At 42.0% G+C, this 16,603-nt stretch overlaps 1 protein-coding gene across 1 annotated transcript in view; it reads left to right on the forward strand.

Moving 5' to 3' along the window:
- TRIM33 (tripartite motif containing 33) overlaps positions 1-16,603 on the forward strand; it is a 70,942-nt gene that overhangs the window by 18,305 nt on the left and 36,034 nt on the right. Inside the window, exons 2-4 of the mRNA XM_054025641.1 lie at positions 8,187-8,305; positions 8,497-8,644; positions 11,253-11,385. Of these exons, the coding sequence (XP_053881616.1) occupies positions 8,187-8,305; positions 8,497-8,644; positions 11,253-11,385 (400 nt within the window). The remainder of the gene's footprint in view (positions 1-8,186; positions 8,306-8,496; positions 8,645-11,252; positions 11,386-16,603) is intronic.

Genomic DNA, 16,603 nt, shown 5'->3' on the forward strand with positions numbered 1-16,603 from the left:
AGGGGAATCTGACTATTCTGAGAAAACATTGATGCTAACTAATAGGCAAAATACTCATGTCAAATCACAAAATAAAATGAAAAATATGTTTAAAGACATTTTAGATATTACTTGACAGTGGTAGGTAAAATTTCAGATGGGTACGATTTTCATGTCAATGTCTCTTTAATACCCTCCAATATAGGTTAGTGTGGGATTTTAGAACCTATTGTAAGTGTTAATGATCTTTTTTTCACTTCTATGAAAATAGGAATAGTGACTTTCCTTACTATTTTTTTGAATATTTTGAGTCCTTCTGTAGTAAAGCCAAGGTTTTAATTTAATATACTCTGTTATCTGAGTTATAAACAATTAAAAGGGCTACCAAAAAAAGCTTCCTGCCTTGACATTCTCTTAATAAAATCTTTTTGACCCCACAAAATGAATGTGTAGCATGAGCTCTAAGCAAGACTTGACTTTCCAGCCTTTTTGCAGTTATCTAACAATGTAACGCTCCTGGTATATAGTAGAACTTCTTTTGCTTGTATCTTTTCCTTCATCTCAACAAGGCTTTCCTTCATCTGGATGTTCTATCTTCTATTTCAGTCAAGAAGGTGAGGAAATAACTTCTATCTCTTAAAAATATCATTCAGATAGCTGAAGAACCGTTAAGATGTCCTTGCTTCTCACGCTGCAGTTTCAAGATTGTAATTCATTGTCTGATTAATGGAGGCTCAAATTCCCTTTCTTGGGTCTGGCAGCTGACTAGAAGGATAGTGACAATTCTTAGAAGGTGACAAGAATTCCCTTCATCCATCCTCCAGTGCATTCTTTTTTTGAGTAGTTTTAATAAGTCAGATCATTGTCAGTATGCAAAATCTACAGAGCAGTTACACAGGACTGAATTCCTTCATTAAACACTATGTACTCTAGTTCTTCTCACTCACAGGTGCCTCCTTCACCACACAGTTTTAGGGGCATATTTTCCCACCTTTCCTCCTTCATGATTGCCTTCTGCCCATATTAGTGTGTTAGGTGAATTACTCCTCCTATTGGGGTCACCTGACCCTTGTTAGGAACTTGTCACAAGGGATCTGGGAGTTTCTCTTCTCCCTCTGTTGCAGGCTTTGGAAACACTCTCTCTCCTGGTGCCATGACAGGGAGGAGTGGCTCATGATGCGAGAAGATGGCAAGTGAAACCTATCTCCATTTGAGTGTGGTTGACAGTGCCAGGCAGGCTTTCCCTACCTGCTGGATTGGTGACTCAAACCAGATTTTCAGGTAAGAAGTTATTCCTGCTCCTTGATTAGATCAGACTTAGCTAAGGTTACAGGAGAGAAACAAGAACCACTATTATCTGTGGTACTAATTTACATAGCAGCTGTGTGTTTTTGTGTATGATACAATGAACTCTTAAGGTATATCTACACTTTAGTGTAAGCCCAGGTTTAGAGGGACTCAACCCAGCTGACCCTGGGTTAGAGAACCCAGGGCTTTAGGGTCTACAATGATTGATAACTCTGCGTTCACGAATTTTCGAACCTGTGTTCGAACCTGGGGTTCTGGCATCCACACTGCAGTATGCAGACCCAAATCAAACCAGTCAGATCCCAGACTACCTAGTAGCCTCCCACAGTGTGGCTGCTCTAGCTATTTGACCGTGGTGCACTGCAGGAAAACGTCACTGACCACCCTGCACGTTACAGGAAGTTTGAACAGCCCCACTAACACATTGTGCCAAGCACTCAGTTCGGTCTGTGATGGTTATAGCATCATCAGCTAGTTTCAGTCTGCTATGTCTGTGTTCTGCTCCATCATAAGCGCTGTTAGGTGCCTTGGGTGGATCGGAAAACACCACCAACATGTCCACCAGCACCTCAAGGAAACGGCCTGTTTCCTGAAAGCTCTGCCTGTTTCCTGACAGGAGAGAAAGTTGCCTCCTGTTGGAAGACTGGAAAGGAAAACCTCCTTGTGTTCTTCTGGCTTCGTGATTAAAACATTGAGCCATAGATAGCTTAAGTACTAAAATACACTTGTTTTTCTGTTAATTTAGTTACATGTTGTGGAAGTTTTGATGGTAGTGACCAGTTCCTCCTGTTTTTTCTTTTCTATAAAATAACACCATTTCCACATTTTTCTCGTACAGAAAGCTTATCAACGTTTGGGAGAATGGAACTTCGAGTCTTAATAGTTAAGATCTCACATAAATTTACTGATAGATATGTATTCTGACTGGAAGAATGTGGGACACAGGCTGATGCATTTTACATAATATTGCACAGGATATATGAAAACCACTATTATTGAAAATAATGAAATCTGAAACACGAAAATGACATTTAATGTGTAGGCTGAGAAGATAAAAACTTTTTTTAGAAGGACTCTGTAATCCGCTGAGTACATAATTGCACTCTTACTCTGGCTCTAATGAACATAATCAGGAGTATAAATCTAGTGGTTCAAGGGAAGTTCTGATATATCCTCCATACCCATTACTTTGGTGTGGGCACTTCATGTGCAGACACATCTTTGTTTGCTCGACAAGGTCCTTCTTGTGATCTGAAATTGTAACTTGTTGTTGTTTCTACCTTCTTCCATAGGTGGTACGTTTTTTGTCTCTTCTTTTTAAAACATTGGCTTTCTGCAGGTCACCCTAAAAATAGTGTGAAAATAGATTTTTTTCACATGGGATCTCAAGAAGTATTTGGCTCTTTATGTAAAAACCCTTGAAGTACAACTGTTTTTCTTGAGTCTTGTGATAGCACCCTAACCAAGATTACATATTTTTAGATGGCTGAATCCTCTCGAAACATTTGATGCTTGTTTATTCCCCCCCATTTAATTTTTACAGCGAGAACCAAAGGCTGTTTTTCAAGAAGTGTATTAAAGCTGTGGGACCTGACTACAGAGAGAGCAGAGATTTTAGACCTCTGGTTTTATTAGTTTTCCTTCCACTGTCTTGTGATTAGCCTAGGAGAACTGTAGTAAAACTGAAGAGGGATATGTGATCTGTTTCAGTTTGTTAAGGGATGGTGTTCCACTGAGAATACTTGTAGTGGTAATTGTTTAGTGAAACTATTTTTTCCCTCTGTATATCTAGAATCTTGGTTTAAGTACCTTTTTGGAATTATCTCACATGGGTGTCCATCATTAACTGAATCTTAGCTTTTAGTATGAAGAAAATATCAAGGCTCTCCTTACCTTGGAGACTTCATTATATAAGTAAGTGAACACTTGTACACCTAGACAATATGAAACCATTGGTTATTTCTGCAAATCTAACCCTTGCAACAGTCCCGAGTTTGGGTTGGTGCGAGATCTTGTCATCCTAGATTATTTCCCCGGAATAAGTTCAGTTGCATGTGTACATAATACCAAGTATACATATAAATGAAGGGGTCTAAATTAGCTGCTATCACTCAAGAAAGAGATTTTGGAGTCATTGTGGATAGGTCTCTGAAAACATCCACTCAATGTGCAGTGGCAGTCAAAAAAGCGCACAGAATGTTAGGAATCATTAAGAAAGGGATAGATAATAGGACAGAAAATATCACATTGTCTCTATATAAATCCATGGTATTCCTGCATCTTGAATACTGTGTGCAGATGTGGTTGCCTCATCTCAAAAAAAGATATATTGGAATTGGAAAAGGGCAACAAAGGTTCAGAAAAGGGCAACAAAAATTATTAGGGATATGGAATGGCTTCCGTATGAGGAGAGATTAAGAAGACTGGGACTTTTCAGCTTGGAAAAGAGACGACTAGGGAGTGGGATATGATAGAGGTCTATAAAATCATGACTGGTGTGGAGAAAGTAAATAAGGAAGTGTTTATTTACTCCTCATAATGCAAGAACTAGGAGTCACCAAATGAAATTAATAGGCAGCAGATTTAAAACAAACAAAAGGAAGTATTTTTCTCACAATGCACAGTCAACCTGTGGAATTCTTTGCCAGATGATATTGTGAAGGCCAAGGCTACAATAGGGTTCAAAAAAGAACTGGATAGGTCCATCAGTGACTATTAGCCAGGATGGTCAGGGATGGTGTCCCTAGCCTCTGTTTGCCAGAAGCTGGGAATGCGTGACAGGGCATAGATCACTTGATGACCTGTTCTGTTTATTCCCTCTGGGGGACTTGGCATTGACCACTGTCAGAAGACAGGATACTGGGCTAGATGGACCTTTGGTCTGATCCAGTATGGCCATTCTTATGTATGTCAAGAATTCTGAGGCAGTGACCATTAATTCTAGACTAATCTGAAAGCTGCTTCCTCAAAAGGTAGATATAATAAAGTAAATTCATAGATTTCAAGACCAGAAAGGGGGGGGGGGAAGCGCGCGTGGAGGGGCATTGTGATATTCTCCTTTGACCTTCTGTAGGGCATGGACCATCAGACTTCCCCAAAATAATTCTTAGAGCATAACTTTTAGAAAAACATCCAATCTTGATTTAAAAATCATGAGTGATAAAGAATCCACCACGACCCTTGGTAAATTGTTCCAATGGTTAATGTGGTTAGAAATTTGGCTGCATGTGTGTGTGCTCCCTGTATGCTGCCCCAGTTCTGCGCAGACAGCTGGCACAGCAAACTTAAAGCGAACTGCCCAATGACAACAAGATCCATTAAGGTACAAAGGCGCCAGGCCAGGTTTATTGTCGACAAAGCACGGTAATAGCACCTGGCAGACTCTACGAGGATGCTAAGACGTATGCACGTGGCAATGGACGCAGCTCAGTGCATGGCAGGACTTGCCATTCCCCCCTCAGCTGGACAAAGATACTCCCTCTGAGATGCATCTTTATACCCTGATACAAACAAGTTAGTACTGCCCCCTGATGTGGCTAGTTTTTACCCATCACCTTGTACATGGTGGTTTGATCAAAACATCTCTATTACGTACTGTCATCCTGACCTGATCTTTTAGGAGGGGTCAGTGTGTTCCTGTTATCCTTGTGGAATGTTTTTGTACCATCCTTGATATCTGGATGTGTTTGTGTGAGTACTATGTGCTTAGCATTTCTTGCGAATGTGTATTTCTGCAATATTAGCCCTGTTCTTGCCAGATTTTGTGAGAAGGTCCTGCCTCATACCAGGTCTCTGATACAAGGGCTTATGTCTCAGGCTCTCTTCCTACTACATTCCCCTGCTTTTTGTCTTTTTATGGGGAGAATGTTTACCCATTTTCTTTATTTATTAACCAGTTTATTAAATATTGCTGTGTTAGTATTTAGTATTGATACCCCGACACTGAACAAGATTGTTTTGAATAACATGTGCCTTACTTAGGATGCAGTGTTACTGCTACTACCAGGGAATTTGTTTATCCAGTTTGTAATTACTATGTAACTTAATTTTTTTTACCAATTTGGGGTTTTTTTACCTTTGTTGTTTGCTGCCATTTGCTTGTTGATATTTATTTGTGTGTTGGTTAAACAGTTTAGCAATGTTATGCACATTGTAAATGGTGTACAACAATAATACAACCAGAATTGCTAGAAATAGGTCATGCTAGAGAACATCCCTTCTTGAAGTTGGGTGGAGTGTTGTAATGCCCTACCAAAGTTCCTGAAAACAGGAAATTACTAATGTGACATCAGATTAGCTAGCTACATTCCCATTTAGTTTAAATACTGTATCTTCCAAGTGCTTGGGCTTCTAGGTTCCGTTCTTGATGTCTTTCTGCTGTGGCAGTGACTTAACTGATCTCCACTGAAATAGCAACATCATCTTTTCCTGAAGTTCCCAGCTCTGTTGTTAAATATCAGTTTGCTCACTTAAATATACAGGATATTTCATCTGAAAATTCTTCCATCTAAAACATGAAATAAAAATATTTAATTTAACTCTGAGGCATGACCATCCAAAATGTCAGTGCTTTATTCCAGTACTAACTTTAAGCTTATGTAGGGGACACATTTAGTCTGCTCTGAGATTTCTTTTCTTTTTCTGGTAGTTTCATTGCAGTCAATACTAATTCATAGTATAGAACAGGCCTGCACAACTCGTAAAGCGGCGAGGGCCATATTACTCCAAAGAAAACAGCTGAGGGCCGAAACCCCCCCCAAGCACTGCCAAACCCCCCTCCCCAGCGCCACCCAGCCCCCCTGAAACACAACACCCCCCCCCGGCGCCACACACCACACGGAAACAACCCCCCCCAGCGCCGCCGAAACACTACCCCCCCCAGCGCCACCTGCCCCGCGGAAACAAACCCTCCTTCCCCAGCGCCACCCCACCGAAACAGCAGTATTGAACCTCGGTAATATGTTATAGCAGGCCCCTAAGGTAGTATAATTAAGGTAAAAGAAAAATGTCTTTTTGCTAGAAGTAGAATAAGATCTTCCCCCCACTTTGTAATCAATTGCCCTGTTGCATGAATGAGGTGTGAATGAGGAAGGCGTGGAAGGCAGGCACCTCCAGACAGCTGCAACTCTTGGAGAGGGCAGGGCCGGCTCTAGTATTTTTGCCACCCCAAGCAAATTAATTTTTGGCCGCCCCCCCTTTTTATTCATGCCCCTCTGCCCCCGGCTTCGCCCCAACTCCACCCCTTCTCCAAATCCCCAGCCCCGCCTCCTCCCCCGGCGTACCGCATTTCCCCCCCACCATTGCTTCCTGCAGGCCCCCCGCGACCTCCCGCTCTAGCTCACCTCCGCTCCGCCTGCTCCCACGGGTGTGCTGCCGCTCCGCTTCTCCCCCCTCCCTCTCAGGCGAGGGAGGGCGGAGAAGCGGAGCAGCGGCTCGTTCAGGGGAGCAAGCGGAGCAGAGGTGAGTTGGGGGGGGCGCAGGAAGTAACGGGGGGGTAGAGGAACCACTCCCCGCTTCAGCTCACCTCCGTTCCACCACCACCGCTGCCTCCCCCGAGCCCCCCGCCGCTCGGCTTGTCCTCCCTCCCAGCCTTGCTGCGTGAAACTGCTGTTTCGCGTGCGGCAAGCCTGGGAGGGAAGGGGGAGAAGTGGAGTGGCGGCGGCGCGCTCAGGGGAGCAAGCGGAGGCGAGCTGGGGCGGCAGGGGCACTTTTTCCCCATGCCTCGGAGTTGGCGCCTATGATGGCCGGCGCCAGAATGCTGCCCCTAGAAATATGTCGCCCCAAGCACCTGCTTGTTTTGCTGGTGCCTGAAGCTGGCCCTGGGAGAGGGGATGGGAGCCAGACCAGATCAGTAGGACAGGTCAGCCACTGATTCACCGCTTGCCTCCTCAGCCCCCCTCCCCTGGCTCACCTACTCACTCCCCGCCTACTCAGCCCCCCCCTTCACCCACCGTTTGCCTACTCACCCCCCTGCGGGCCGCACAGCGAGCCCACCTACTCACCCCCCTGCGGGCCGCACAGCGAGCCCACCTACTCACCCCCCTGCGGGCCGCACAGTGAGCCCATGCGGGCCGCATGCAGCCCCTGGGCCGCATGTTGTGCAGGCCTGGTATAGAACGTAGCAAGACTAATACAGCTAGGTTAATGGCTGGCTTTTGTGCTGTTAAGGAAAATGTTGGTTTTGGGTTTAAAAATCAAAAGATTTTTAGAATATCCCCATGGTACTCTGGTAAATCTTAGTGGAAGCATGTGATTGAGGTTCTGTTGCCTGCAATATTGCAGCTAGGAACGGTCTGCTGGAGTACATTATAGGCATTTAAAATCCTTAATGTAGTGTGGAATAATTGTATCCATATGATAAGAATTCAAATTGGAGAGTATGGGGACGAAGTCACTTGGTCTTAAGGCTCCTTTGACATTTAAATTTGTGTACTGGATCTGAGGTGTAGGGAAGGGATGCAATGAGTAAAATAGTTAACCTTACTTAGAAAGAAAAACCCATGTAGCCAAGACCAAGTCATTTAACTAAATGACGTACTATACTTGGATCTTGTTGGGGAAGTCTCTGAATGATTGCATCACAATTCAAACCAGCTGGGCTTGGCCCCCCGAAGGGAGGAAAGTCTCTTTAGTGGTGTTTGGTCCTTCATTCTAAAGGTTTGGCCGAATCTTCACCATGTTTGGCCCAGTGTGGGTTGGTTAGGGTGTTGATATTAATCCTAGAGTCTGGTTTTCACTTAGCCAATCACATTAAGCACTCAGAAGACAGTTTTCTTTGTTCATTCTGGTCACTTGTCTTTTAAACCCACTTGATTCTGGCACATTGTTATAAATTTGACTTTCATCGTTTTGTTCCTTGAAACCAAGGGAATGTAAAACGTTTCTTTTCTGTGTTGCAGTTGGTGTGATCAGGTGTCCAATATGCCGCCAGGAGTGCAGACAGATAGACCTGGTGGATAACTACTTTGTGAAGGACACTTCGGAAGCACCAAGTAGCTCTGATGAGAAATCGGAACAGGTATGTTTTTCTACTTTTCTTACTGCAAGTTAGGTACTGTTTGGTGTATGTGCATCTTGTAGGTATATGTGATTGAGCATCGAAAGAAATGAACACTTTTACTGGACTTCACTTACATGCATATTAAAACCCCACAGGAAAATTGAATCTTTATAAGTAACTATGTTGACTTGTTTTGTTCCTGCTTTTAGGTGTGCACTAGTTGTGAAGATAATGCTAGTGCTGTGGGCTTTTGCGTGGAATGTGGGGAATGGCTGTGCAAGACATGCATAGAAGCACATCAGCGAGTAAAATTTACTAAAGATCATATGATCAGAAAGAAAGAGGATGTCTCCTCAGGTAAGTTTGCTGATCTTTTGCCCAATCCTACCTGTAGTCTAGGAATAAAAACTACTTGGAGGTTTCTGGTGTGGGTGAGCGTGTGTGCCCATACAAACCAAGAGAGGAAGGATGAGTTGTACGTACTTACCTTTAGTCTGCGACTTCCCTGGAAGGTTTTAGAGAAAGATATGGGCAAGCCAACATGCAGTCAGTGAGCCTTGAAAGTGGAAGAAACTTGTACATGTTAAATAAATTTAAAATGGCTTGTTCTGGTAATACTTAATACTGTTAAAAGGGTCTGTGAAGGAAATGCATGAGTATAGAACAGAAAAACAGGGTGAGGCTTCTATTTTTGTTTGGGTTTGGGTTTTTTTTAAAAGTGTGAGTGGTGCACCACCTTAATCAACAGAACTGATGTGTATTCTGAATCATACCGGATTACCTTAGTGACAAATGTATTTATTAACACTGAAGAGCTAGGACAGATATGGGAGCGTGAACTGGATTCTGTTTTGGCTAAATTACAGTTGTAGAACCTTTCTGGTTCTATCATTGCTAGTAACAGAGCCAAACTACATTTCAAGATCCTAGGATGTATTTTCAGGGTTGGTAGTTTAAAAAGGGAGTGGGAGGAGTGTAAAACAGGTGTCAACTCATCTGGTGGAGAGGACTGGAATACACCTTTAATTGTGGTCTGTGGACCAGGGCTATGAAGTTTGTCATACTGTACCACCCTTTATATGCAACAGGGCTCCCACAGGAGGTTTACATAAAGATTGAGCATAGAATATGTCCCTTGTACAGGATGCCAAGTTACTATTGCATCAGTATCACTAAGTGGGGATGCAATTGACAGCACACTTTCAGGACCATCACTGTTTCTGCTTAGTATCTTTCACCAATTACATGTGCAATTTCACGCCAAATTTGTGCACTCAGTTAGTACAGTAGTACCAGCAAACTGTCTAATTGCATATCTAAAGTATTGAGAAATGTGGTCCTTAATTTGTCATCATTAGGCTTTGCAGTTCACAACCTACTGAAATAAATGGGGACTCCTCTTAGAGCCGTTTTTGGGGTATGTAAAACTACTGCATTTTCATTTGGAAGGTTTTCTTTGCAAACGAGGGACAAAAGATTTTTAAATTGAAGCTTAGATGCTGCAAAATCTAAGTCTGTCATGTAGGCTGGTCAAATTAAGACAGTCAGTTCTGTTCACAATAGTGATATCAAATAAGTTGAGAGTATGTAACTAGTAACCTCATGATGGCAGTTTTGGTCCCCTTTTAGTGTAGTTGCACATTAAGTGCTTTCCAGGAACTCCTGGTCTATGCCAAAACTGTATTATTAATGACTTATAATGCTTAATATTCATGAAAATTGGTTTGGTTAGTCCAAAAACTCGTTCTAGCAGCAAAATTAAAATTTAAGAGGCTTTTTGATTTCTGTCTTAAATTTGACATCATTTACTAATTCATAAGATCTTACACGGGTAAATTTTCAAGCTTCTGAATCTGACTAGGTGGCAGTGTGTCCAGGTAAAGCCACAACAGCATGGCTACCTAAAAAATGACATTCTTAATGTAACACCTACAAATAGCATAACTTTGTCAGGATGGCAATACAGCCAGATTTACCCTTCAACACTGCTGCGAATGTAGAGCGTTAGAAAATATCACTTCCATATTTAGGACTGTTTTAATACAGTCATCGTTCCCTAGAAACCGAACCACATAGTGATTCTTAGTGATGTTATCAGCTGTGGTGAATTATGTACTCTTCATGTACTTGGAAGAAATTATCTATTATATGTTTGTGATGGTTTGTTAGATCATGTGAAATATATCTTGAATACTTTAAAATTTCTTTAGTGGAAGACCCAACTTTGTATTCATGTGTGCTGTCTTTTCTTACAATAACTTGCATCACGTAACAAGCTTCAGACAGTACTTGAGGATACAAGGAAACATCCACTTACTACTTCTCTTTAATCCTGATCTGCTTCATCTTCCAAAGATTGCTTTTCCTCCACAGTGTCTTCAAAGGGTCACTGGGCAATTTGGAATCTCAGAAATAATTTTTTTGCCTTTTATCCTTTATTTGTTTGTGTGTAAATTTCTATTATCCAGCCCAACTGCAGTTCAGATGACTAGATGTTGGCCAAAATGAAATTCCCTAGTAGTAGTAGTAGTGGTGGTTACTTTGACATTAGTTTTCCCATTAAATGTGATTTACTGCTATTTTGTCAGGGTTTTAAAGAGGTAATTTAGAAGATCCCTGGGTTCTTGACAATACAAAAGTTTGAGGGGTATTTGAACCTTCAGATAATGAGGGTGAAATGACATGTGGCTTTATAGTCAAACAAAATAGCTTGATTTGGGGTTTTTTAAGGCAGGGAAGGGAAAGCAATCCTCACCCTTTCTTTGCTTAAAAGTAACACACCTGGCACTACTGACGCTAAATATTTTAATAAGTACATATTTACAGTAATATGCACTGACTTACCTGAGAATAGGTTTATAATTATCCTTGCCTGACTTCTTAAGTCTTACCCAGCATGGCAGTTAGAGATTTTGCTCTTCAAACTTTATTTTAAAATGCAAAAATGGTTTGTTTTTAAAAACAGAGGCCGTGGGAGCATCCGGTCAACGTCCTGTTTTCTGTCCTGTCCACAAACAAGAACAGTTAAAACTTTTCTGTGAAACATGTGACAGACTGACATGCAGAGACTGTCAGTTATTGGAACACAAAGAACACAGGTACAGTTATTAACATGTTTTACCTCCTTGGTGCATTTTCTCAGAGCAGGAGAAAGTGAAATTAATATCAAGCATTTGTGTAATTAAATATTGCTGTATTTACTGTTCATTAGACTGAAATGCTCTCTTGGTGAGGGGAACTCACTAGGCCTCCTTTAAGGTCCTGAGTTCTACAGGTGAGTTAAGTCATAAGTATAAATTAATATTTTAGTCTCATCCTCATCTGTGATGGATACTTATAACAGTCTCACAATGCTACATGGCTGGCTGCCTGCTTATGTCTGGTGTAGCAAAGGGTCCTGCGACTTGTAAGGGTGGTGCATTGGTAGAGCTATGTGGGACATCTAGGACTGGATTCAGAGAATTGCTGGTCAGGGCTTGAGGTGAATTGACAGTAGAGGTTAAGGTATAAACTTGCCTGGCACTCAAGTGGAGCTGCCACTTTAAGGTGTACACAAATGAAATATAATAAAACATAAAACTGGCACAAACCTGGATTTAAAAAAGTGGTGCTTTGAATGAATGGAGGCTATAGTAGTGAATGATGGGTGAGGTAGTAATTTTCTGGAAAGGTCATGTTTTAGTATGATGCATACTGTATAACTTTTAGGCTAAATCACAAACCTTATATATAAGGTTTGCATCATGGATGAATGTCCTTGCCTAATACAGTGGGCTGAAGTCTGATCCACTTGTCTTGGTGTGTTGCTTGTCTGAAACTTACCTAATTCCAATTAAAAATGGTGAGGCTGGTAACATGTAAGTTTTCCTCTCATTTTGTATTAGTCTTAAGAAATTATCTGATCCACTGGAGAGAAGGAGCTGTTGAAGAGCATAAAGTCTTTGAAGTCTTATGGTTGCGCAGTGATTTGAATGATGCTGTTTGGGAATTTTGGTAAGTAGTTATGCAGTGGTGTAGTAAGGATTCTAATGTGCAAATATATATTTCAAGTAATCAACTATAGAAATAAAACTCTGCACGTTGGGAGCTTTAGCAGACCATTGCAGAACTGCTTACTGCAATCTGTCTCCAGACAGCACTTCTCTGTAAAGCTGCTCTTTCAGTTTATTTGGACAATGGTTTGAAACAGCTGATCTAGCCGTTTTTAGTACCTTTCCAGCATAGTCAATGACTTCATAGAACATTAAAGCAGCTTAATAGAGAAAACTTAACTTCTTTAACTTCTAACAGTTACTGACAGTTTCATAATGTAAGCAATTTTGGCCCAGGTTTTTTTCATGCTATTTGATTGTAAATAGCCTCAGAATACAATTACCAAGAATATTGACGTCTAGGATTTGTTGACGAGCTTTTGCTTGGTAGCCTGTTTTACATTTCCACCTGTTGTACACTTAACACTAACTGATTAACAATCCATAAATAGACACATCTTGTTCTACAGTGTATTCTCTTCCATAAGACTTCACTAATAACCTGCTTTCAGGTGCCACTAAATAGAAACTTTTATTTAAAATATCTCTTTCTGGGTGCAGCTGTAAATTACAGATGGCCAAAATGTCTGCCTCTACTTCAAAATAAAACTGGGATTTTGTTTATGGAGCTCTGTGAAATGTGTAAGCAAAATCTTGTCAGGTGAACACACACACTGTTTTTAATCTCCTGCTTATTCCTCACCTGAAATCCTAATCCTCTGAAACACAAGAGGCTGCTGAATCACTATCTGAATAGCCCCAGGGCACGCTGCTCAGACTCCAGCCAACTTTGAGGGAAGGAGCTTTTGGGGATGCTGTAGAAAGCCGAGATTATCTTGTGGCAATAGACTGACATGAACTAGTTGGTTTAGGTTCCTTCCAACCCAAATATTAGAAATTAGAGTAAAATCCAGTCGTTCTAGATAATTTAACAGCAGTGTTGTGCCAAAAGTTTAGCAGTAAATAAACTCAGTAAAATTTCTTTTTTGCCAAAGGTGATTCTCTTAATCTTTTTATCAGAGACACTGCATGAGAACAGACAGAAAATTCCATGCAGATTATGAGTGATTTTTTTTGGTATCTGTGGGCCTTTAATATATATTTCAGGATTTGTAAGGTTCTTTTCCTTGTATATGGAAAGTAACATTGTTATGCTAGTTTTGAAGGAGGAGGCTCTTTTAATTCAAACCTGTCCATTGTTAGTTCAAAGTGGATAGTATTTTGCCAATACAAGAACTAAATATACTGGTCTAAGTAGCACACTTCTTACTGTGGTTTACTGCACAAACGTGGAGTTGAAGGAAGTAATGCGGCTTGTGCATACTTTAAACACTAGATGCAGACATTTCTCTGAATTGGTTAGACAGATCAGTTGCCCTTCTAGATTTCAAATGAGGCTCATTTACCCCTTCAATGGTAGTCTTTGAGCAGAGTATAAATTACTTTTGTTCCATCACTAGAACTCCCTGACCTCTTGAAGAGTGCTGTAATTGCCTCTAGTGAGGGAGGGGAGAAGCATATTGTGGGGTTCTCTTGGTTAAGTTTCCAAACACTGTTGCTAAGCTGCACTTCAAAAGCTTGGGATTTATATACAACTAAGCCACAATAGAAGTAGCGAGTGACCCTCTGGCCTGTTTTATACTATGAAGTTAGGTTGAGGTAAGTAGCCTTGCATTGACCTATTTGTGCCTGTATTGATGCTCAAATTTGTCTCTGGCTGACATAAGTTCCCTGTTAAAATGATGCAATAAAACCACCTCCCTGAATGGCATAGAGCTATGGCCTGTGAGTGTAGACACTGCGTGGCCTGTGTTGGCCCTAACAGACTCCAGCAGCTGTCCCACAGTGCTCCGTTCCCTACAACAATGACTGCAGTGGTCACAAGGTGAAACTCCACTGCCCAGGGATCACAGAGGCTGGAAGGCATGCCCTTTAAGCTCCCCTGGGTGGTGTTGAAATACCTTTTCCTAATTGCCCCCCTTGATGAGCATACCTAGCGGTTTGCCATTGTGTGCAGCTGACTATGCCAGACAGACAGGTACTAAAAGCTGTCCTGCCTGGAGTAGCTAGGAAGTAATGGCTCTCTTGGTCCTGTGGGGCGAAGATGCTGTGCAAGAACAGCTGTGGACCAACCATAGAAACGTGGACATCTACAAACAGACTGCACTGGGGATGCAGGCAAAGAGGTACGACAGGGATCTGCAGCAATGCCATGTGAAAGTGAAGGGAGCACAACAATAGATCTGATGCTGTGCCTCAGACCTGCCACTTCTACAACCAACTACTTGGCAGAGACCTCACCCCGCCAGTCAATGTGGATACCTTGGAGGAGCCTGACACAGAGACCCCTGCCATGAACAGCGAGGAGTAGAAGGAAAAGACAGTGTGGGACTCCAGCCATGTCATGAGCCCTGGACTAGTTTGAGACTGTATCACAGTCTAGCCAGTCAAGTGCAGATTAGTCTGATGAAAAAGAAGGGGACTTGGAAAAGTGTGTGCATGCCTTTTTCCTTAAAATGTTCATTATAGATCGCTTTTGGCCCACCCCCAAGTTAACAAGACAAAGGTATCAACTTTTCATTGTTTTGCTTGTATGAGAAGAGGTAGATTTGGCATGTGATTATTATTCTCTCTATTTGGTTAGCTGGGATATGTAGAAGACTTTGTTTAGGTACATAGGGATGTCCTTTGTATCCTCCTAAGAGATCTCAGTGGAACTTTCATCGAAATGGTCTGCAATCCTCTCCTGAAGGTTTCTAGTGATGACTCCCTTGTTTCTTCCTCCATGGCAGTATGCTTTCCCACGCTACCTGTGATGAGTTTGATTGGCACCATTGCAGTAAACAGGCTAGCAGCATGTGAGCCCAGACGGCTTCGGGACACCAGTAGCAACTATGTTCTCTGTGCCTTTGTGACCCTCAGCTGTGAGATATTCGCTAAAATCACCACCACCTGTGGAAAATAGTGCCAATATTCAGTGCTGTTGCCCTGTACTTGTACCCATGGAATAGGGATTGAAATTTTATAGCTTCAAGCAACAGGAAATCCTTCCACCCCCTCACCCCCTTGTCTCTAGTGGGCCATACTCACAATGGCCGGGGCTGGAAAGCAAAGCATTGTCGGGACACTCCAAAGCCAAAGTGTCAATAAACGTCTTATTAAAAATGTTTATGAGAACGAGGGATGGGAGTTTGGAAACTTCTCTCCCTTTCCCTTGTGACTGTAAATCCAATGACACATCTGTCTGTTTTTATCAGTAGTTGCTGCCGTTGCGGCCTTGAGGGGAACACCTCACCTCAGTGAGGTGGAGAAAAAAGACTAGGAGTGATGCACTCTGGGAGAACCTGCAGGCCAGTACTGCATTGGGCCATGAACAAAGAACTTGGAGCAATATGACCAAGAGCATGAAGCAAGACCGAGAGGACAGGGAAAAAGGCCTAGGAAATGCACCAGGACATAATGGGTATGTTTACACCACAAGTAAACACCTCTGGCTGGACTCTGTCAGCTGACTCAGGCTATGGGGCTGGTTAATTGCTGTGCAGACATTCAGGCTCGGGCATGGGCCAGCCACAGGTGTTTGTTTGCAGTGTAGACATACCCAGCGGGTCTTCTCAGGCAGCAAACCCAAATACTGCAGATCCTGCTTGACCTACATGTCCAAAAATACCTAGCTGTCCACCCTTTGCAGTCCGTGGAGAACTCCATTGTCACTGCTTCCTACATAACACGTGGCATCACAGGGCCCATCATTACCCTTATCACTCCACGCCGGGGGACAGCACGGAAAACCACAGCTCCACATACACTGACCTGTGAGGACCCCGGTTGGTGTGCGTATAGCCACAATGGGTTACATTTGTTTACTCAAATGGACATAAATGTTTACTACTTTTATAATTTTAAATTTTCACCCTGTTGTTAAAAACTTGTATAACACTGCTTCTTGTTTTGGGTTTTTTTGCATATTGATTTTCTGTATTGCTTTTTCTACTGAATAAAAGTTCTATTTTTGAAGAATCAAATTATCTTTATTCCAAACAAATATTGCAGAATGCATATCAATTGTCAAAACACACCAAGCATCATATAATCCATAGCTTCAGGAAAACATGCAGTCCTATTTATCAATGTACAATAAGTACTATACAGTTCTTAGCAGCACCCAAAGTATTTACCACTTTGCCTCATAGCTATTACACAGGACACAACAAGCAGCTATAACCATTGGATATTTTTCTCACCAAGACCCAATCTAGTGAGCAAATCAGCCAGTGTCCCTTCA

This window comes from Malaclemys terrapin, chromosome 4, assembly GCF_027887155.1.
Source record: "Malaclemys terrapin pileata isolate rMalTer1 chromosome 4, rMalTer1.hap1, whole genome shotgun sequence".
Classification (NCBI taxonomy): domain Eukaryota; kingdom Metazoa; phylum Chordata; order Testudines; family Emydidae; genus Malaclemys; species Malaclemys terrapin.